Source organism: Leptosomus discolor, chromosome Z (assembly GCF_034619465.1).
Source record: "Leptosomus discolor isolate bLepDis1 chromosome Z, bLepDis1.hap2, whole genome shotgun sequence".
NCBI lineage: Eukaryota > Metazoa > Chordata > Aves > Leptosomiformes > Leptosomidae > Leptosomus > Leptosomus discolor.
This window is the reverse complement of record NC_141419.1, coordinates 3,213,358-3,235,786: the sequence shown is the minus strand read 5'-3', so window position 1 is coordinate 3,235,786 and position 22,429 is coordinate 3,213,358. Positions and strand designations below refer to the sequence as shown.

Below are 22,429 nucleotides of genomic sequence, written 5' to 3'. Positions count from 1 at the left end.
CTGCGTTGACCGATAAAAGCACCACAGACTGACAAGCGTATCGTAATTATGGACACAAACAAAGGTGTAGCAGAAGTAGGCTTTATGAAAAGTATTTAAATTTCGTGGCAAATCTCTGCATCAACATGGGCAGGGAGGCAACTAAACGCTTTGCAGTAGCCATTTCAGTTACCAAACTATTCCTTGGATAGACATTTATTACAGGTAGTTTATCTGTTCCGATTTCTCAAAGAGTTTAAGGCACAAAAGCCTGAAAAGGGCTTATAACACGTACATAAGTGCTATTATTTTCGCTTTCACCTCTAATGCAACACAATATTAGCTTAAATATATTGCTTGTCCATCCAGTTTACACAACATCCAGTAGAAAACCGCTTTCCAGGTTAGCAACAATTTGTTGCACAATATATCGATTAGATCGCTCTGACCCGTTTTTGCTGCAAGATCTTCAGTTTCACCATATTCCCTCCGACAGGACAGTGGAAGACCCTATGAAATCTTAACACCTTCATGAGACCATCAAGGCGTGTCCACAATGAAAAAAGGCATGATACACAAAGCCCACATTTAAACAAGGTTGCTGGTGGAAGTGTTTTAAACTGCTGGACGGCTGGGGAATTATTTCCTCACACACGGGCGGAGAAGCGAGCCAAACGTGTGAGAGATCACCAGGTAGAAGGCATCGCTCTGCAGTAGTTTTACAACGCTCCTTTCTGCCTTTACTCTCCAAAACGCTCTTCAGGCAGATTGCTTAAGAACACCGAGCTATAAACTTGCAAGCTCAAGATCTCAAGGTTTAAACAGAACATAAGCTTCCATCTACCTGGTTCTCTCTCGAGCTCCAGTTACAGCAACCTTACCCTAGAAAGCTTTTGAGACATTCTAGTGGTATCCAACAATGATTTTTTTTTTAAAATAACACATTCATGAGAGTTGGAGCAAACGGCTGGAGACAGTTGAACGGGCAGCAAAACAGAAAGATGGGCAGGAACCAAAATGCAAAGGGTAATTTTACTTAAAAGACCAACTTTTTTATTGTACGTTGGAGTAGAGTCTTTCCCCTGTGCCATCTCGTTGAAAGTTTATAAATTACAATTCCCAATAAGTATTCAGCGTTCATTTCAAGACAAAAGGAATAAAACTGTCGCAGTTCTAACGTTCACCATGAATAAAAGTTACCATGATGCTCCTACGATACCCATTCCGTACAGGAAAGGCCACAGTCCTCCTGCACTTCGAGTCACAGACCCGGGTGGAGCAAGGGCCACCCCTCACTACCGCAGGATCCGGGTGCAGCACAGTCCGGAGCGCGCTGGCGGGCTTGTCACAGGGACAGAGCCTCAGCAACGAGGCTATAAGACGGCTGGAATCTCTGACGAGACAGTGTCCAAAGGCTGCCAATGACAGTCCATCAAGGCGTCGTAGAGCTCTTCGCTCTGTTCCATAAACTGTTTGTTCGCTTCATGGACGTCTAACTGAGGCGTCGGGTCTAAAGGAGGGAAGAGGGACAGACAAACGGGTCACACGCCCAGTGGGTTTGGAAAAACCCCCACGCCCTGTAAATATGTTAAGATTTATTAAAAAGTTGGGTTTTATTTCAGGGGGGGGAGTCACAAAACGTGCCCAGTGCTCGCCCCCATCGGGAACCTGACTAGGTCAGCCCTTGCAAAGCTTTCTGCCAGGGGGTACGAAATAACCACATCCAGCTATGTCCCTCTTTGCAGGGGTGATCGCCCCCCCCCCGAGCAGAGCCAACAGAGACAGGGTGTACCTGCACCTCGCAGCCCAGTGGGGCCACTTAAACCGCCAGAGGAGGTGGGGTGGCCCTGGGGCACCGGGCTCGAAGGGGAGGAGCGGAGGCGCAGGCAACGCGTTCCCTTCTGCTCCCTCCGCTACGGGGCGGGGGGGGGTGTCGGAGCGGCTGGCGGAGGACGGGAGCGTCCTACGCTGCTGCCACAAGAGTCACCAGAGCTCGTCGGCCGAAGCCTCCAACATCTCAAAGCATTTCACAGGCAGGAAGCACAGAAGCACCAGCCACACCCAGCGCACCAGTACGTCCCCCGTTTTACGGCTGGGAGAGACGCCTGTGAAGCCTTCTGGAGCTGGAGGGCAACCCAGCGGGCACAGCTCTTAACCTCTCACAACCATCGGCTCGTGCTGTTCCCCAAACCGCTCGCAGGGGGTAAAGCTCGCCTGACGCCCCCCCCCCCCGCCTCGTGATTTAAAGCTCAGGGTATCAGAGCAGGTTCGGGAGCGACTACGGGAGCACAAAGCCACTCGCCGACTGAACGGCGAAACGACAAAACGCAGCAGGAAGAAAAACCTTGTAAACACGTTGGGTTTTAGCTACATCGTGTCTACCACATCACGGGAGAAGAGAATTAAGGAGAAGGAATGCCACACCGGCGATACGTGATTTCCATTTCCTACCAATGTCGACACATTAATTTAATCAATGAGCAAAAAAAAAAACCCCCCGAGATACTCTGACTATAGGACCGGGGTGTTAGTTTCAGAGAAAGGAAAGTTCTCCTGCAACGCTTTTAAAAGCCATTAAGGGCTTTCTCATTGACAACCTTACTGGTACCTATGGATCCTGAAACAGATCCAGCTGCTTTCTGCTGTTACCATGTGATTTTTACTTTTTTTTTAAAGAGAAGAATCAGATAAGCTACATATCGCATGCTCCACTCCAGACAGAATTTGGAACTGCCGGTATGAAACGATTTTTTCTTGCATCAATAAATGGAAACTGCTTGTACGTGTATCTAAACCCCCAGTGTGGTTTAGTGGCCCACTTCAAGCAAGGACTCCTAAAGTAAATATTCTATCAGTGCCCCAAATGATATTATTTCTTTTTTTTTAAACTAAAAGCACAGTGAAGTATCCTGAGCTCTAAATTCCAAGATTTTAGAGAAAAACAGAACGTCTACATTGTTTGTGTAGCACGCCAGAAAAAATACTAAAAAAAGGATAAAAGTTGGAGCGCTAGAGAAGATTAAAATCTCAATGCTAGTGAAGTCAATTCGTTTCAGTCCTGACAAGGTTCGGACTAGGAAGAGCAACTGTAAAAGAAGGATGTCACTGCGGTAGGTGACAGCGACCCAGAAATATTCTCAGACCTGATTTAGGCAAGGATAAAGGTATATTATACATGGAAATTAAGGGCCAATTTGAGAAAGACTCTCTCTAAGCAGTGCAGAGCAAACAAACAACTTCAACATGGAATTTGAGAAACGTACCTTCCAACGCATCCTCACCGACTTCTTCATATGTCTGCAAGGAAAACCAAAAAACCCTTAGGACAGCAGGTGTTTATCTGTTCTTCTACGAACACCACCTGCTGATCACCACGGCCATACACCGACTGTGGTATCGGGCCGATCACAACAGAATTCTCCACAGGTAAGCCCCGTGTTCCACTCCCAACAGACTCCACGGGGGAGATTCCACACTAAACTTCTCACAGAGGCAGCAATTCCTGCAATCCCTGTGGTGAAGCCAGGTGGCTGTCCTGATCTGTTCTATCCTCCACAACCAGGCTGACGAAGGATCCCACAAGGCAGCCTTAGCCCTGCCTGGTCAACTGCCCAAATCAAGAGAACCCTTCTACCTGTATTTGGAGACCCTTTCTGTCCTCCAGACCTTTCTACCCCTCCAGTCCCAGCAATATCCCCCACAGAAGGCAACAGTACACACCAGGGTCTGCTAAAGTTTTGCTTCCTCATCGAGTAGCTGCATGAAGACCCCAGAGCTCGAAGGCAAAAACGTCCCCACCACCGCTGGGGAAGCTCTGCCGTGTTTCTGTGCCGTCCTACCTGCATCGTGCTCTGCGTGTAGCCGTACTGGGGGTAGCTGTAGCTGTAACTGCCCGTGTTCTGGTCGTAGCCCCACTGGGCGTAGTAGTTGTGATATTGTTGGTAATACTGGTTATAGTTATAGTTGTACATCTGATTGTACTCCATTGGTTTCACACGATTACTTAAAAAAATAAAGCAGGCATAAGTTGCAAATAATGCAGAACGATTATGAAAAAGAGCAATGAAATAGCTTAAGGTACAGTATGGTACATAGACGAGCTTAGCCTAACATGCAAATTTCAGCCTTTAAAATAGATTCACTATTCACTGCAGCAGCATTCCTCATTTGCATACATTTGCACAAAGAAAGAAGTGGTTTAAATTTAACGCCCTTTCCTGTATTCATATTCATCTTCATTAATAAACATGGCTTTCATTCTGGATAAGCTAATCTAGTATCACTTCCTGGCTCTGGGAAGGGAAGAGTTCAGGACTATGAGCCTCAGTTTAGAATAATCCTGAACCACGATCCAGATTCTTGGGTCCCTTTTGCCTTCTGATACCTAAGATGAAGTGAAGCACTCTGCAGCTTCCTGAGACAAGGTCCTGAGTCTTGCTGTAGACAAAGAGTTAAAGACTTAGAGCCTTGCAAAAGAACTGGGGTTTTCTTTTAGCAGGGATGGACCAAAACCTCTCCCTTCTGCCACCAATGGACAGAAGCCTAAGCAATGACCGGTTGTCCCCATTCCCACTGAACTGGGGGGTTTTCAATGCACACAGTCGGGAGAGTTCATGAAGTAAAAAGGACTACCAGTAATTAAAAAAATAAATAGCCTGTGAGTTGACTAAAATGCCTACTCCTTGCCACAAAGCGGCAGCATTCCTGAGGAACTCCGAATCCCACCTGATTATCAAGATTTGAAATAATGAGATGATAAATACTGTTTGAAAATGAAAATATGTCACACACATAGCTATGTCTAATGATGAAATCAGTGAGAAGCGGGAAGAGGGAAACATCAATCTTCTCACCACGATACACCCCCTTTTTCTGCTTTTCTCCTCCTTATCCCCCCAAGACTTCTGAGGTGACTGAAAATCTAAATATTATTCAAATAGGGAGCAATTACTATTATTCGTATTACCCTAGTGCTACGAGCCCCAAGTCAGACCAGGATCTCATTGTATCAGGTTCTGAACAAACACAGAAAAAAAAGTTAATCCCTGCCCCAAAAGACTTATATTTAGTAGACATTATAATAGAATTAGCAAGGTAATCGAGCTTTGCTATCCAGAAATCAATAAGCAGATTTAGACTATTTCAATTTAATGCAAAGGAACATACACTTTAAAAATAATCATACTTAATTACAGTGTGTGTTAATAATGTATACAATTAAAAACAGTGCAAAAGGCTTAGTCTCGCTCTAAGGTTACAAGTTCTTTTGAATTCCTGTGCATTCTGATACTCTAGCTACTTTACTATATTCATGGGTATTCCTTCACTTTGTGACGGAACATCCAGGAAACGCACCCAAATCACCAAAAGACATTTAAAAACACACGTGATTTTGCATCCTGGTGCTCTTATGCACACGTCTGGCTGCTCTTATACTCACGCTTTTGGTATAGCCACACTCAAGCGTACAGGTTTAGAGCCCAACCCCACAGCTCCTTGACACTCTGTCAGCGCTCTTTTCTGTTCCAGTTCATCCGTGAATTTCACGAACCCGTAACCTCTGCAGAGAGACAGAACAAAGCAGATAAACCCAAACCACACAAGCCATGCTGCTGCTCTTTAAATACTTACAGTGAAGGCAAAACCGGTTCGAAAAACACAGCAAATGAAACACTTTCGCTAGGGCCGTCCCTGCTTTGAGTAGAGATGAAATGATTCCACCTTCCAGTTGGTTTTGCAAAATGCTTGAAACCGCACAGCCAAGCTCCGGCAGGGCTCGTGAGGGGGTCACAAGAGTAAAGTAAACCTCGTGCCAGTGGATTCTGGGGAACTGGAAGTGAGCTGACACGAAACACGTCGAAATGCATGGACAGCCAGCCTCAAATCTATACTGGGAGGATACAGATAATCTAAACACTTGTAAGTCAGCACAGGACTGACAAGACATCTCAACAGTGGACCCGAAACCGAGCTCTTAACGTCATGTTGCTAAAACCTGCCCTGACAGCACAACTTGAGCAGGGACAGCACGCAGCCAGCCACCCCTCGGACTCCCCAGCAATCCTCCACGGCGGTGCTAGCAGCGCTGTACGTCAGCCAGCCAGCAAATACTAATTCCCCTCCAACCCCAAAGGTCCTTGGCGTGGGATTTTGGTGCTGTAGTGAGTCAGCAGCGACGCAACAGCATCCAAGAGGGTAGTGCCAGGATCCCGAGATGGGATGGGCTGCCTCACGCAGCAGAAAGATCAAAGACTTAGGTGTGGGAGGGAAAGAGGACTCCATCTGGGCGAAGGAAGGAGTTTGGGAGGGAAAGGGCTTGTCTACCTGGGGAAAAGGACGAGCCGTAAGCAAGGGTGTAAATCCACAGCGTATTATCTGTTGGGTGGGAACTCTTAAACACCAAGTAATGCGCTGTTTTGAAAGCAGCATCACCTCGTACTCGCAGTAGGTCCACGCTGGAAACTATGACAGAGCAGTTTGTGCCCCATAAAATGCAGTATCTGGCATAGCAAGCTGTACACACCAGTCCAAACACACATTTTTATACAGATATGCATGTATGTCTGTGTCCTCCCCACATACAGAGGACCAAAGCAAAGCTCAGGCTTATCTATGTACAAACTGGGTAACTAAGCAAGAGCAAAATTCCCCACGGGTACACGTTCTGTTTGACTTGCCCGCTGCCAAAGGACTGTGGCAAATTAAACCAGTGCAAGTCAAGTTTTAAGTCAGTTTAAGCGAGTTTTAGGCGTTCACAGGCGAAAACGTGTAAGTTTCTAAGCTGCTACAAAGACGACTGCAGCCTTTCAGAGGGGACCAGGAGTGGGTAAGTGAACCCCAGGAGTGGGTAAGTGAACCCCAGGAGTGGGTAAGTGAAACTGGGAATATTGGCAGTTCCAAAACAGAGATGGACAGATAAAGAGTTGGATGTCGTGTACAGGAACAGATGTTGGGTGCAGCAAGGGAGATAACGAATCCTCCAACTTTTCCAGACATTTAGGTTTTTTCACATCAATAGCTAAACCAGATTTTAGTACAGAAGAAAACCCAGGAAGAAATGGGTCCTTCGTGGCTAGGACCTCCCTGGCAGACGTTCTGTCCTGCCCCTGCGGTTAGAAGCCCCCCAGCCTGCACCCTCAGCAGAAAGCAAAGCAGCAGGCACAGCGCTACGGCATCAGGCTCCAAACTCCTCTCTTGCCTGGACACGAGGTGCTGGGAGGAGGCCTTCCTGATCTACCAGCCCCGGCTGGAAGGGCCAGGGCTTCACTAGGCACATCCAGAAGCCCCAGGTTCCTCTCTCGCATCACACTTAACCCTTGCAGTTGCCTCAGCTTTGAGTAACTGCACAAGTCACAACAAAGCCCCTGGCAGCAACACCCCGGCACTGCTAGGGGAGACAGCGGCGGCTCTTCCCAGCAACAGGGCTTCAAGGCCCTGCTCCTTCCCCACGTCCCAAGCTACCACGGATTCCCTTTCCCTGAGGGTCTGCCCTTAGGAACTGTTCCCAAAGCCCAACTCACGGCCCAACCTGCACCCCCCAACACCGATTTTGGAGGCAGAGACTGAAGGAGGTGCAGCAAAACGAGAACCGCTGGGTTTACACCTCCGAGGAGGAGGCGGCACCCAGAGCCCACCCTGGCAGCGTCGGTCTCGGGTGAGGTGGCAGCAACAACCTGAGTACTCAACAGCCAGAGGGTGACCGGGCAGCTCTGCAAGAGGCTCAGGTTGCACGTGAAGAACTTCATGACCAGGGAGGGAGCGCAGCCCTGGAGCAGGCTGCCCAGACAGGTTGTATTATCTCCATCCTGGGAGGTTTTCCAGGCTACACAGTTCATGGCCGACCTGATCTAGCGCTGGCAGCAGTCCTGCTCAGAGTGGGAAGCCGGACCAGAGACCTCCAGAGGTTTCTTCAAACCAACACATCTAAGACTGAGAAACCTTGCGTGAGAAAGAGGGGAGATCTACAGCCATATTCTAAGTCTTATCACAACATTCTCGTAAGTATTATGGCAGAATATGGTGCTTCATCGAAGCCATGTTCTGTTCTGAAAAGGAGGATGCTCACCGACTGGTCCCTCTTCTAGGAAAATACAGTTTCATCTTCTGCTTTTTAGAAAATGTTTTAATAATGTTAAGAAATCCGACTTTTTGACACCTGTTTTTGGCAAGACATTTCCAACTAAAGATTAATAAGGCGGCTACAAAGTACCTGACAATGAATCATAGCTTTGTTTGCCCTACCCTATTTGAAACAAAAACCTGCCAAGCTTTCACAGGCACACACACTCAATAGCCTAAAGACTGTAAAAGCACAATTCCATCTGCGAGTGCGGGAAGACAGCGCTTCAAGATTCCTTAGACATTTTTCAGCATTTTCAGAAGTGCAGTAACACACTGCCAACACACAGAGGGCATCATGCTGTCAGAGGAGTGACAATACGCCGGGGTGACTATCAAAACCCAAGCAGGCTGCAGACTGGATGTTCAAGAACGTTGTATTTTAAGATTAAAATCTAAGCTGATAGAACTATTATTTTTTCCCTTGCTGCGTTACATCTTTCCTGTTGCTGCATGTGAAGTGAAAGAAAAGAATGAATAGAAGATGACTTACTTGGATACTCCTGCCTGGTCCAAAACAACTTTTCCACCTCTACACGATGGATAAACTTTAACAAAAAATTCATATAACATGCCATCATCCACATCAGGAGTCAGGTCTCCCACAAAAAGGGAATATTCTGGACTGAAGAAATCAAAAGAAAACTTCTTAAGCACAATCATACAAAAAAAGAGGCACGCTGAGCAACACTTAACATTTAGCCTGAACATTTGACTTCAGAGAAAAGAAATACTAAAAGACCCTTTAATGGACACTTTAAAATGTCGCCAGTTAAGTTGCTTTGGTGACTAAAATTTTTATTGGCACTGCTTTTTCAGGTTAATTCAAGCAGCGCAACGGCTGCTTTTTATGTAAAGATAATTTCCTTGCTAAGTTCTCACAGGATATCCCTGGATTTCTAACACGGCAAGAAAAGATTAATGTCTCGCCTATAGATTTGTTATTTCCAATATGTTGATCTTAAATTATGATATATGAATGAGATACTTCGATGCTACAAAGTTTAAACACCTTAAAAAGACACTCCTGATGAATCTGCTGGACCCCACAAGAGGCAAAGCGTAGCACTGACAGGCAGCCTAAGCTATCCTCCCTCTGCTAGGGACCGGCAACCACGAACCCCTGGGTTTACATATTTTGAATACTCTTTGCAAGGCAATGGATAAAGAGACATTAAGCAGGCAAAACTAATATTTAAATATTGAGCATTTACCTGTTATCGGGCTGTTTTCCATACGTTGCATAATTCAATTTAAATCGCTTTGCCTGAAACAAGGCAAAAATGAATCCATACATTCAAACGTTCTCATGTGAATCCAAACAATCAGGAAAACGATACAATAAGCTGATTTTACACAACTTTCTTAATGCTGACAGACATTCAGTGCCGTCAGGCCAGCCAATTAAGGTATGGAGGGCAACATTTTTATTTGTACAGTACAGCTCTAACAATGAAAATCAGCAAAGGACCTGCACCACGAGGTTTGGCCTGACTTGACTTCAACAGTTGATAAAGCTAGTGAGAGACAGGGGAACCTTACAGAGCACCACACTTCTGTATCTTTAAGGAAGACAAAGGTCCTAACCACAAATAGTAAATGGCTTCTAATTTTAAGGTCTGAAAATGAAATGGCATCACAGACCACTGGGCACCTGTGATTTACACAAATACCGGTGGAATCTGCCACACTGGAAACTTGAATCAACCCCTGAGTCTGGAAGTATGGCTAAAAACGTTGCTCTGGGTGATGTAGCTCATTTAGTAAGATCCAAAATTAAGGCTTTTTGGAAAGAATTACCTGTCATTGGACACTGGAGGCCTCCCTAAACGTCACACCTGATTTTATTTTTAAACGAGTTGCCCAGGAGCCCAGATTTGTGCCCAGCGGCCCATCTGGAACTCCCTGCCCCCATCCTACCAGGGTTGAGCAACCTGTGCCTGGCTCACATTTAAGTCTAGACCACGATCTGGGGAGCAGCTGACCTTCTGCCTCAGAATCCTGAGGGCCTCAATCCCACGGGCACTCTTACACGACGCCCAGCACGCAGTGAGGCTCACGGCAGAGTGCAACGGTGATTGCTATTTTCTCCTGAATCGTGTCCGAGGAGGCAGAGGGCTGCGCTCCTTCACAAGAGCACTGGTCTTTTGGGGCACCAGCCAGTGTAAGACCTAAGCTGGATTCCCTCCTCAGCTTGAGGGGCTTCAAAACCACTTTGCTGTCTCCCAACAGGCTTCCAAAGAAGATATCCCTCGGCACTACACGAGCATAGCAAGAATTCAGGGGGAATTCGGCCAAAGAAAGCAAACCTTCTGCGAGTTCATAACCTAGAGATCAGGACATTTGTTTAGCGCAGGGGAGAGCGTGGTCCCGTGCCTTGTGTGATGGATTTCTTCCCTCAAAGACAGCGTAAATAATTCTCGGGAAATACAGCAAAGACTTAACTCCGGGCTATAACCACGTTCCTCGCGTTCACTGCTGCACCGTGGTACACAACCCCGCGGACCATTTACAAGCTCACACAAAATTTAGATTCCACTTCGAAGCACTTCCATCTTTTTTTTTTTTTTTTTTTTTTTTTTTCGGCTCTCACTCTTCATTGCAGTATTTCGGGTGTAAAATCAATGACAGACCTGAGAGTACTTCCCCTCAAATGGGAACTGGCGTCACTAATTCTGTCAACCAGAGGCAGCAACAGCACCGCGGCTCTCTTTGGCTGATTCGGTATTTAAGAACAAATAAAAGAGTGAGCTACACTCGGTTTTCTGTAAACAAGAGTCAAAGTATCCTCAGGCAAGAGATGAGCTGGACAGCGGCCTGCTGAGCGCGCTGATTTGGGCTGCCCACACTGGGTCTGTGTCTGACATCTGCAATTCCCTCCGTGCGTTAGGTACATCACCCCTCCGCACAACACCGCCTTCTGAACTGAACTGTGGAGAAAGATGAAACCAAACTTCAACCGCTACGTTCCTCCTTGCAAGAGCTGCTCTCTTCCTCTCTCTAGTGACTACAGAAGGCACCTTGGAAGATTAGCTGCCCTTAATCACGGGCTCTGATTTGCATATTAAACCGGACGGGTGAAACAGACACCTCCAGGCCTCTCGTCTACCCCTCTGAACGGGAGATGCCGTCCTCTCAGGAAGGCTGATCAAATATTTCAACCCGAAATTCCCAGTTTCCTAGTCAGGGTGTTCACTGGAAGAGGCATCGACCTCCCTTCCTATATCTCACCGTGATGGAGGCAATTCTAGAGCTGCTTCACGAACCAGTCATCCCAGCTCCTGCAGCCAACTGCTGCGGGGACAAGGGACAGCTGTGTCAGCCACCCCCTTCTAATCTACTGCACGTTCGAGTCAACATCCTAAAATTAGCCTCTATGACTACTCCTCCCTTCCTTCCTAACCACCTAGCTTTTATGTGTCCGAGACACTTGTCAGGTACTGCAATTATTCAACGGTCTAGCTCTTTCTCCACTGGAAACAGGTTTGAATAACTTTTGTTTGCTCAGGGCCAAGAATAATGCAAGGCTCAAAAGTCACGTTTCTCTTGCAAATCAAAGCTACTCAAAACTCGGCGTGAGCTCACCTTGTCCATATGTAACAACACACACACCGTGACAAACTAATTAGTAACAAACACAGAACTACAAACGGAGCGGGGCAGCAGGACTGCAGTAGCTATACTCATCTGTTTTGTCCTTGTCGCTTCTGGTTTCTCATTAGTCCAACTTTGGTAACAGCAGAAAGGCTTAGAAATAAAAAATCCCACACCACAACATTTCTATACCTGGATTTTATCCAGACGGAGAAATTAGTGGGGTTTTTTTCCAACAGTTTGCTGAGCAAAAACATTAATAGTTTTACGTTCATTACTTAAACTCTGAAGGAAAGAAGAATCCCAGTTTGCTAATTCGTCAGTCATCATCCAAAATACAGATTCCACACCATCTATTCCTTCCCAGTTTTGGTTCTCAACCGGCTGATTTCATCTACTTACCGGTGTAGCACCAGGAAGCGGTTTTCCATTGATTTTGTGTAAACATTTCTCTGCAGTAGCTAGATCTGCAAATTCTACAAAGCAATAGCCTGCTGGAATTCTGAACACACGACACAGGAGAGGAGAGAGAAAGACTTCAGATTTAAGACACATCTGAGGAGGAATATTATATTTTAGATAACTGGTAGGAAATCTGCTATAGCTGCAACACTTAGAACAATTTCTTTTTCAAAGTACAAACATTAGCTACCAACAACAAGCTAGCAAAGTAACCCTGGAATCTCAAGTAAAGCGATAGCCCCTACTTACCAGCGAGTCACGTCAACACAACCACATAGAAAACAGTTTTGCTCACAGTTAGTTTACCTCCTACTTTCACTGACTATAAATGTTCCCACCCGAGTTTAAACAACCGAAAACCGAAAATGACAACATTCACAAGAATATGAAACTACTTTATGCTGCGTCCAGCCGCTCCCTTTATTCCAGACGAACTCAAAAGGTTCTCCTATCGCCCTAAGTCGGGCTTCCCACCTCTGCCAGCACCACGTAGCTGCGCTAGGGCCACGATTCGCACAGCCCCCTTCAGCCCAGGAGGTGTAATTCCCAGCGGGACTGCCTGGCATGCACACGCCGCTCTGAAGGGGGGCCGAAGCACCGCAGGGGGAGGGCCAACCCTTGGTTTGTGGATTTGGAGGTCGAAGAGCCAGCAACTGTCCTCTCCATTGCTACCATCAATATACCCATACTGGTGGCAGCAATGTTGAAAAGCTCAAAGGGAAAAGCGCCCTAACACGGCCGGGGTCACAGCGATGCCGCGCAGAGGGTAAACGGTTCAATCCAAACGCACTGGTAGAACAATCTGAGAACAAGCATAAACAGTTACCCTGTCAACCTGTTTCGAATGATTTTTACACTCAGCACAAGCTCTCCCATGGTGGCAAAGGCTCTTGAAACAAAGTTTTCATCCATATATGGTTCCAGCTATAAAAGCAAAAAAAATAAAGGTTAGATGGGGGCATCTACAAAAAGGAGAATATATGTGTCAATGTCACCCTAAGCAGTTAAAACATTATTGAGAAGTATTTTACCCTTACACTTCAAAAAGAAGACTCATTTAAGAGGGTCGATGCCACTCAAAACCAGCAGGCATGCATGAACCAGGCTCAACAGTCTGCAAAGTGGAACCCAAGAGACAGCATGAATTTCAGAGAACAGGGAGCTTTCACAGAAGGACAAAAGCCACTCAGAAACATACAGCAACAAACTGAGCGTTCACTACACGGAGCAGGGGGGAAGGAGGTGGCCGGCTCCTTCTCTGTACGCCACCGGAGGTTGGGCCAGCGCTGCCGCCCCGCCGGCGCGGCACAGCCCGGGGTGCGACGCCGAACGGGGCGGCACCCGTCGGGTACCGCAGCCCCCAACGGAGCTGGGGTAGGGGCGGGCAGAGCCGGGTCTGCCTCCCATAACCGTGGAGATACGCGGGGCAGCACCGGGGAGGGGAGCCCTCTCATCGCGCCCCGCAGCGGGTCTGCGCGTCGTACCGCCGGGGGGAGCCGTGACCGTGCTTGTGTCCGAGGGGAGAGGGTGTCAGCGTGCACGTCAGTGTGAAGGGCAGGGTGTCAGTGTGCACGTCCGAGTGAAGGGCAGGGTGTCAGTGTGCACGTCCGAGTGAAGGGCAGGGTGTCAGCGTGCACGTCCGAGTGTGAAGGGCAGGGTGTCAGTGTGCACATCCGAGTGAAGGGCAGGGTGTCAGCGTGCACGTCAGTGTGAAGGGCAGGGTGTCAGTGTGAAGGGCAGGGTGTCAGCGTGCACGTCCGAGTGTGAAGGGCAGGGTGTCAGTGTGCACGTCCGAGTGAAGGGCAGGGTGTCAGTGTGCACGTCCGAGTGTGAAGGGCAGGGTGTCAGCGTGCACGTCAGTGTGAAGGGCAGGGTGTCAGTGTGCACGTCTGAGTGTGAAGGGCAGGGTGTCAGTGTGCACGTCCGAGTGAAGGGCAGGGTGTCAGTGTGCACGTCCGAGTGTGAAGGGCAGGGTGTCAGCGTGCACGTCAGTGTGAAGGGCAGGGTGTCAGTGTGCACGTCCGAGTGTGAAGGGCAGGGTGTCACTGTGCATGTCCGAGTGTGAAGGGCAGGGTGTCAGTGTGCACGTCCGAGTGCGAAGCGCAGGGCAGGGGCACCGTGGGAGCGAACACGCTGGAGGGCAGGTGTCTGTATGGTGGAAGTGACTGAAAAGCACGGAACAGCCCTGCAGTTCGGGCCAAATCCAGGAGGAAGGGACCGAGGGAAAAGGATGCCTCTCTGGGTGACAGAAAGCAGAGCAGGGAACTAACTGAAATTAGGGTTTTGTGCCATACACACACTGCACGTGACAGCTAACACGGTGCCGGGGTGTGGGGGAACCATATATAGCTCCGTATACACAAGTATCTATACCTGGGTGAGCAAGACAGATGGCCTCGTGGTAAGTGACAGCCCTCGAGCATGTTCATGTGTCTGTCAGGTACCAGGTGGCTCCGGCACTCGTGTGCGTGACAGAACGTGCAGGTTTGTGCAGTACTGGACAGCGGGTGACCACACTGCACTCGCACGTGCAAAAGGTGGCAGACGCCCTGCGGAGGTGCGAGTGTAAAGCAGAAATGACTCTGTTACCTGTGCCAGAAGCAGGAGGCAGCACTACCCTGGACAGACATGCCATGCAGGGGGTGATCCTGTGGTGTGTGTTACAGGAAAGCCAGGCTCGTACAGGCAACAGGTGACTGTTGCTTGGGAATGTACGTGTGTGTTTCAAAGAGCCGCAACCTGCTTGTGAGAGAGGTGACTGAAACAGAAGGTGGTCTGGTGGTGGAGAGGTGGTAGACAACCCTTCGTGTGGGTGAAAGAAAGAGACAGGTGACTCCGCGGAGTCTGCTTGCAGGAGTGGCAGGCAGCGGGAGACTCCCCGATGTGTCAGCGTAGGTGTGCCACGCGATGGCAAACTTGGTGTGCGTTGAGTGTGTGTGTAAGACAGAAGCATCCAGTGGGATCCTCAGTGATGTGCTGTGTACGCGAGAGAGACTGAGGAGGACCGCGGGGTGTGTGCAAGCAGGACGCTGCGATATGCTGGCGTGAGTCTGCGAGAAAGGGGCTGGAGGAAGATGAGTGTGCAAGGTAATGTGGAAACCGAGATGTGCTGGTGTAACTGCGCACGCAGACCTGGGCAGGTGTATACAGGCATGGGGCAGGCAGCAAGGACACTGCAGTGTGTGTGTAAAAGTGTGAGACAGTGCAGACACAACAATGCAACGTGAGCACATACACAGAGGCGTGTGGGTGGGTGGCAAAGCACTACGGTACGCTGGGTGTGAGTACGCGTACGTGAGCGTGCATGAAAGCGTGTGTGCACAGTGGCAAGCGGCGAGGGACACAGAAGCACGAGTATGAGGGTGTGTGCAGCGTGTGTGAAGGGCAAAGAAGGGACACTGTGGGGTGTGTATCACAGTGTGAGTGTGCCCACGGCGTGCACGTGAGCAGGCAGCAAGAGACACCCTAGAGTGAAGAAGCATCTGTGAGTGTGAGTGTGCTGCCTGGTGCACATGCAGGCAGGGATGAGGGAAATACTGGGGTGTGCAAGTGCTTATCAGTGACAGCGCGAATCCTGGCAAGCGTGTGAGTGTGCCCACAGGTGAGCAGGTGCATGGGGCAGGCAGCGAGGGACACTCTTGGATAGGTGCAGACAAGCATGCGAGTGCAAGTAAGTCTAAGTGCCTACAAGTGTGAGCACAAGCGTGTCAGCCTAGCAGCACAAGCACGAGTGTGAGCACGTCAGCGTGCAAGTGCCTTAGAGCGCAGGACCGTGAGCATGTAAGCGCCTACAAGCATGTGAGCACACAAGCCAGCGTACAAACCCCAGAAGCACGCAAGCGTAGAGCTTGTGAGTGAGTGTGTCAGTGCCTAACGGAGCATGAGCACGCACGTGTGAGAACACGACGGTGCCCACGAGCGTGCCTGCCCACCGGCGTGAGCGCGGGCAGCACGGGACACCGGTGGAAGTGCCACGAGTGTGTCGGTGACCCTGGCTGCGGGCAGGTGACGAGGGTCACTCTGGGAGGCGGGGGTGTGCGTGTGTGTCTAAGTGTGTCTGTCAGTGTGCAACTGCTCACGCAGGTGCCTGCCGGGCTAGGGTTAGTGCGAGTGTGCGTGTCAGCCTGCCGGAGCCCGCCAGCGTGCACGGCTGAGAGTGTGCGGGAGAGTGTCCGTCAGTTCGGGAGTCTGGGCGTGTGGCAGGGCGGGCGAGGGTCGGTGGGGCTGTGTCAGCGCGTGGGGGTGTCGGTGCGAGCCGCGTCAGTCGGTGCGAGCGGTGTCAGTCGGTGCGCGGGGTGTCAGTCGGTGGGTCGGGGTGAGAGTGTCAGTCGGTGCGCGGGTGTCAGCCAGTCAGTGCGCCCCAGCCCGCCGTCGCCCCGGGGCCGGCCGCCCCGGCCGCTGCCCTCCCGCCTCCCGCCGGCCAGGCCGCCCCGCTGCCCGCCTCACAAAGCCCCGCGCGGGTCCCGGCCGGACACTCACGTCCCCCATCCACAGGCTGGCGGCCATACTGCTCCCACAGGCCCCGGGGCGGGTTCAGCGGGGCCGCGACTTTCGCCTCCCCGGCTCAGCTCGGCACGGCTCGGCCCCGCCGCTGCCGCCGGCGCCGCCGCCTCACGCCGAGCGCCGCGGCCCGCTCCGCCGCCGCGCTGCCCCGCCGCCTCCTCCGCGGCGCCCGGCGGGCGGAGAGAGCGGCGCCCCCGCCGCCACTGGCGCCCCGGCCCGCGGCAGCGCCCCCTGCCGGCAGGAGGAGCGACAGCAGCGCGGGCGGGGAGGGGGGGGGGGGGGCGCGCAAGATGGAGGCGGGTGTGAGGAGGCGGAGGAGGGTTGGGGTTTGGGGTGCTGGGAGGAGGGTGTGGGGCGCTGTGGGGCGGGGGGGGCGGGGGCCCGTGCCTGCTGGAGCCGTGAGGAGGACTGAGGTGAGGGGTAAGCCTGGGTGGAGGGGGGTGAGGTGAAGGGTCCAGGGCTGGAGACAGGGAGGAGGAGGAAGGGGTGGAGGGGCGATGGGGAGGCAGGGTGGATGGATGGATGGATGGGTGGATGGATGGATGGATGGATGGATGGATGGATGGGTGGATGGATGGATGGATGGATGGATGGATGGATGGGTGGATGAAGCCAGCCGGGCCAGGAAGGCAGGTCACGCCCGGGTGAGGCCGTGCGCAGACAGGGGCAGGGGGCAGGAGGGCTCCCCTGGGACAGGAGCACTGGGGAGGGGGGTGGTGGGGCAGGGAGCCATGGCGGGGAGGAGACGTCAGCCCCAGGGGAAGGTCTGTGTCTGGCCCAGAGAGGGGCGCGGGGGCCAGCGCTGGGGTCTCTGTTAGTGCCCCTGTTCCCAGAGTCACATCATGCCCAAGGATCTCGGCCCTTTCTGAAAAGGGACAGTGAGTTTCCAGCCCTTTTGATGGGGCAAGAAGTGGGGCCTGTTGCGTACTCCAAGGTTTCACGTGTGAGAAGACAAATACAACAAACCCCAAATCTCCTAATTAAAAGATCCTTATGCTCTCTGAGATGGGGGTTGAATTCATTTTAGCACTCCAAGCTGACAGCCCAGGCCCCCACGCATCGTGGGATTGCCTTAAAAAAAAACCATGAGGCTTTTAAACGAAGAAAAGAATTAATTACTTCATATAGCGGTACATAGGACTGTGCCGTGCTCTGCATAAGTATTGTGGAAACTCATTGTCTATCCCAAATAATTTGGTGTAACAAAGGGATTGCATTCCTACCGTTGTGGTGTTTTAAAAGCACTTTGGTCCTCTCTTTAAGGCAGGAGGCGCTGAAATAAGCTGCGTGGAAGTTTTTCAGGTCTCTTGTGAGCTCAGACTGCTGCTGTGGGTGCTGGCACGTGGTTTACAAAGCGGGACACTTGTTGGCGATGTCAGCAGGAGGCCAAAGGCTCGGTGTGGTTTACTGGGGCGAGGAGGTTTGTGAAGGTCGTAATCCTCGCTCTCCTCCACCCAACGGGGCAGAAGCTGTGCTCCGAATCCCAGCCAAAGCAGGGCTGCCCCCGGCTCTGAGGCAGGAGAGTCAGCCTTTGGGGTCGTCAGCCCGACCCGTGGGGTTGGATTGGGCACGGTGTCATCCTCCCTCTTCTCCTGTTTACTCCCGCCAGGCCTTCGACAGCAAGGGCGGCAGTTCCTGGAGCAGATGAGAGCGCTGGTTACGACGGAGCAGAGACGAGTGGACCCGGAGCACCGAGGGCTGCGTTCTGGTGAGCTGGTTGGTATTTCGGCATCACCCAACCCCGCGGTTCTGGTCACGGGAGCTTTGCTTTTTGAGCCCTGTGAAACCCAGGCGTGGAGCAGAGCTGCTAAAGCGCTGGCCGTGCAGTCCCTGCCGCATGCTGTAAATCCAGCTGGTGGGGACAGGGACATTCCAGACCCTCCGGACTATTTATTGCCTCCCTGGCTGCTGGGTCTGGGCGAGCAGAGGTGTTGCTGCTCTGCTGTTGGCAGCCCGTGAGAGGGCAGCACAAGGCCGCCGGTTGTTGGCTGGGGGTTTTCAGGTGGTGAAATTGGTCGTGGTGACAGTACGCTGGGGGCAGCAGCGGGCGGTGGGGCCAGTCCTCTGGAACTTCTGACGCCCTGGGTCAATGTGCACTTAAATCTTGCTCCGGAGCATCCTCGTTCCGGTGACTAAGGTGTGAAACCGACCAGGAGCAGAATGAAAAGTTACTCGCTCTGGTTTTCTCTGCAGATGAAAAGTGTAAAGGACATCAACCCTCACTGCATTTCTGCAGGAGACTGTGAAAATCCTTAATTTTCACACCGGGCAGGGTCTGTATCTCTGTCACCATCCTGCAGCAGTACCGATTGCTCTAGAATATCAACCTTTCAGCCGTCATGGGTGTGCAAGAATCATAAGATTAAATGCGTATTTACAGTTTGATTTATTTGTTTTCTGATTTTTGAGTCCCTAGGGCACCCTTGGGTCATTTTTCCAAGCTCTTCCCTACAACATGGCAAAATCTGGCATAAAACCGAGACAGCCAGCAAGACCCACAGCTGATAACTCTTGAATAAAGACGTTCGGTTGTCAAGTAGCCCTTTTTGCGCCTCGGTGTCACTGACCACCCGGTCTTTTGAGAATTCGTTCTCTTCAAAGTCCCTGCTGAGACTGCCTTTCACGTGTCAGCCTTCAGGATGGGTTTTTTTTTTGAAACATGGCAGTTCCTCGGTTGATGAGCGCTGAGTTCTGCTTTGCAGAGCCCACAAAGCTATCACTCATCCTCTGTTCTTGCCTTACAACTACTCAAAGCCAGTAGTTTGTTCTTTGTCATTTGATGAAGTGACTCCAGTATCTTTAATAACTCCTTTCCATTTTTCCTTCCAGCTGAGTAATGCAGAAGTTGCTTTTCCTGGGATAATCCATAGAGAGGGATGTTGGGCAATGGAAATGCAAAAGGAAGCCAGGATCATGTGATTGTGTTGGACCAGGAGAAGGTAAGAATTTCGTATTCAGTGTTGTATCTGAAGTGACTGCTGTTTATGCCCCTAACCTTGTGACAGAGCAAAAACACTGCCAGGAGAATATTATTACCTGAAAAACTGTTTATTTCTCCTTAAAACTTTGTGAACTGGTGAAGAGGCAGCAGCTCATGATCAGAGGAGGTGGGGGGATTGCTCCGTCCTGTGCGTGGATGCCAGTAGTCAGCAGCTGAAACATCTGTACCTCTGGTCACCTCCGCTGGGACAGGACAGATTTCTTGGTCTAGGAACTCGGCCCTGGAATGTGCTGAGTACATTCCACTGGGCATTCACTGGAATCCTCTGGAGGGGCGATCCTTGAGCCCCCCCGAGGTCTGGGTGATGCTGGCAGTCTGTTTCGTAGCTGGGCACTAAGAGCTTCACCTACTGAAGTGCCCAATCCTCTGAGCTTCAGAGCTCTTTCAACCTTCAGTAACTTTAACTTTGCAGTGAAGGGTCACTCGGTACCTCCCAGGAGGAAGCCCTGAGTGGTCTCAGCTTTTAAAATTAATGGTTTTGAGCATGAGAATCTGGCCTGGGAGGTTTTAATTTGAATTTGCTATTTTTAGCTTGAGCTTGAAATGGACTCAAATAGTTTTTCTGCCCGCGGTGCTGTATGTTACTGTGTCAGAGCCTTCCCCATTGTTGATCTCGCAGGCGCCAAGTCCGTCCTCCATCTTAGCCAAGTGTAGCCAATGGAATGAGATCAGGGATGAATTTGGTCAGGGATAATTGAAATAATAAATAAAATTAAAAAAAAAAAAGATACGTAAAGCAAAACTTTGAGCTTGGAATCGCTTCTGAGATTCTGAAAGTAATTTAAGTAATCCAGGAGAAAAGATGCAATGAAATCTGTTTTCCGTTATTGCTTGAGGTGGTATGTCTTAAAATTTGATCAAAACCAATTTTTTATATGACGAAGGTAACGCAGCTTAAAGCAACGCAGAGATCTGGGATCTTTTTTTCAGTGTAATATTTACAAATTATTGTAGACTCTACATTCTTGTTTATTTATTGACAGGACTTGCTGTTCCTATCTTGATCTCACAGCAAGTAAAAATAATTTCTGACTGAGCTCTAGCTACCAGGGGTATTTTTGGAGGCAGTGGTAGTAAAAGCTCATTGTTGGTACGTATGTGCCTGCCAGTTTTCTTATCCAGACCCAGTTTGTTGTATATCAACACAGGGCAGTGGTAGAGACCTGATGTTCTCTCCTGCCTTCTCTTTAAGAAATAGTGAAGACACGTATGTGATGGTCCCGTGTTCGTATTTCTCTGATGCTGTGGGCTTTGTAAGGTCCCCCAACAAAGCCAAGATCGAATAGGACAAGGACACTCCATTCCTGTTCCTTCAAAGGAATATCTTTCAAGCTTGAGTGGCTTCTGAGCTGAATGGCTGTGAGCAACAACGTGTGGAGTTCAGCATGGAGAATACTTACGCACATCACCGAGCAAGCAGGGCTGGAGGAATTTATTCCCAGCTCTGTCAGTTTTCCCCTCTGTGAGCACACGTGCTCCCCTTGCTGGTTTTGCGTTCCTGTTCCCACACCAGCAGTCGATCCCCGATCCTCTGTCGTTTTTATCCACTTCATATCTTTGCTGAGGGATGTCCTTACTCAGTCCTCTAAGGGAATTTCTTTGGAGGCCTCATCTGTCCCCACAGGGATCAAATAATAGACGGCTGTGTCTCACCAAGCCAGATTCAGCAAGGGCCCTCTTGGCTTGTGGGTGTAATTTACCGGGAACGGGGTCAAAAAAGAAATCCGTTTCTTATTTTCTTCCTTGGTATTACAGGGAATTCACCCTCAGAGAATTTATGAAAATGTCAATAGGTCAAATCAGAGTGTTCCGGATGTTCACAGTCATAATTTACTAGCTGGCAGGGCTCGTTTGTTTACATCCTCCATAAGGATCCCGTGGGACAGGCTTAGTCCTGCGTTTGGATATTCGGTTGAGAGTAGCTCTGGGGGTCTCTGCCAGGATGTTTGTAGTCCGTAGGCAGTCCGTTGTGGGATCTTATGCCAATGGTGTTTTAAGGTAAAATAAATAAACGGGCTTTTTCACCCCATCAGTGAGCACGCTGTGTAACTTCAAAAGCGGTTCAGCTGACGACTCAATACAAACACTTCTGATGTTGCTGACAACAGAAGCCCCAGTCTGTTTCGGTTGTTACTGTCCAATTTCAAGGCGACAGAACACCCAGTAGGTCTTGCAAACGCCTTGTTTGAACGGAGCCAGCAGAGGGGAAAGTGCAGTGCCTCAGCTGGCAGGGAAAGAGAGGAGGAGGTGGAGGCTGTGCAGCGTGGGGCACGGACATCCGAACGGGGAGAGGCGACGGACTCATCGGGGTGTCCGTCGTGGATCCGGCATGGCTGGAAGGTGGCAGTGCCAGTTGACCGGTTGCCGCTGCAGCAGCTTGCACGAGTCTGCTGCACTCCGCAGCCTGCAGCTGGTGCATCCCTGTGTGTGAGGAGCAGTGCAGCACGCGTGGGAGAAGTTCCTCCCTTCGCTCTAGGCTTCTGACTGAAGCACTTCGAGCAGGTGCCTGGAGTTAAGGGGCTAAATCAGAGTTTGTTTCTCTTAATCCCTTCTGGAAAATGCAGATAACAGCACTTTCTGTGGGTTTCAGTCTTCCCAAGCTCCAAGCAGCGTGCAAAGTGTTCAGTCTAATCTTCATGGAGCGTGTCTCGCACTCTGTTGCTGTGAGTTAAAACCTGGAATTGGGTGAAACGTCACCCCTGCGTGGTGAAGCAGTAGCAAAGCTGGGCATGGGGTGGAAGAGCAGAAGCGCGTGGTGGTTTGGTCCCAGTT

The 22,429-nt window shown here is 50.3% G+C and overlaps 1 protein-coding gene across 1 annotated transcript; it reads right to left on the bottom strand.

Annotated features, from left to right (window-relative positions):
• Positions 1-758: 758 nt before the first annotated feature.
• On the bottom strand, positions 759-16,659 carry TRNAU1AP (tRNA selenocysteine 1 associated protein 1). The gene is made up of 9 exons (XM_086479421.1): positions 16,633-16,659; positions 12,980-13,077; positions 12,094-12,193; positions 9,312-9,364; positions 8,591-8,722; positions 5,420-5,539; positions 3,819-3,981; positions 3,243-3,276; positions 759-1,489 (listed from the first exon to the last, which is right to left on the bottom strand). The coding sequence occupies exons 1-9, from the start codon at positions 16,657-16,659 to the stop codon at positions 1,353-1,355; spliced, it is 864 nt and encodes a 287-aa protein (XP_086335547.1). The 3' UTR covers positions 759-1,352.
• Between the last annotated feature and the right edge of the window lie 5,770 nt (positions 16,660-22,429).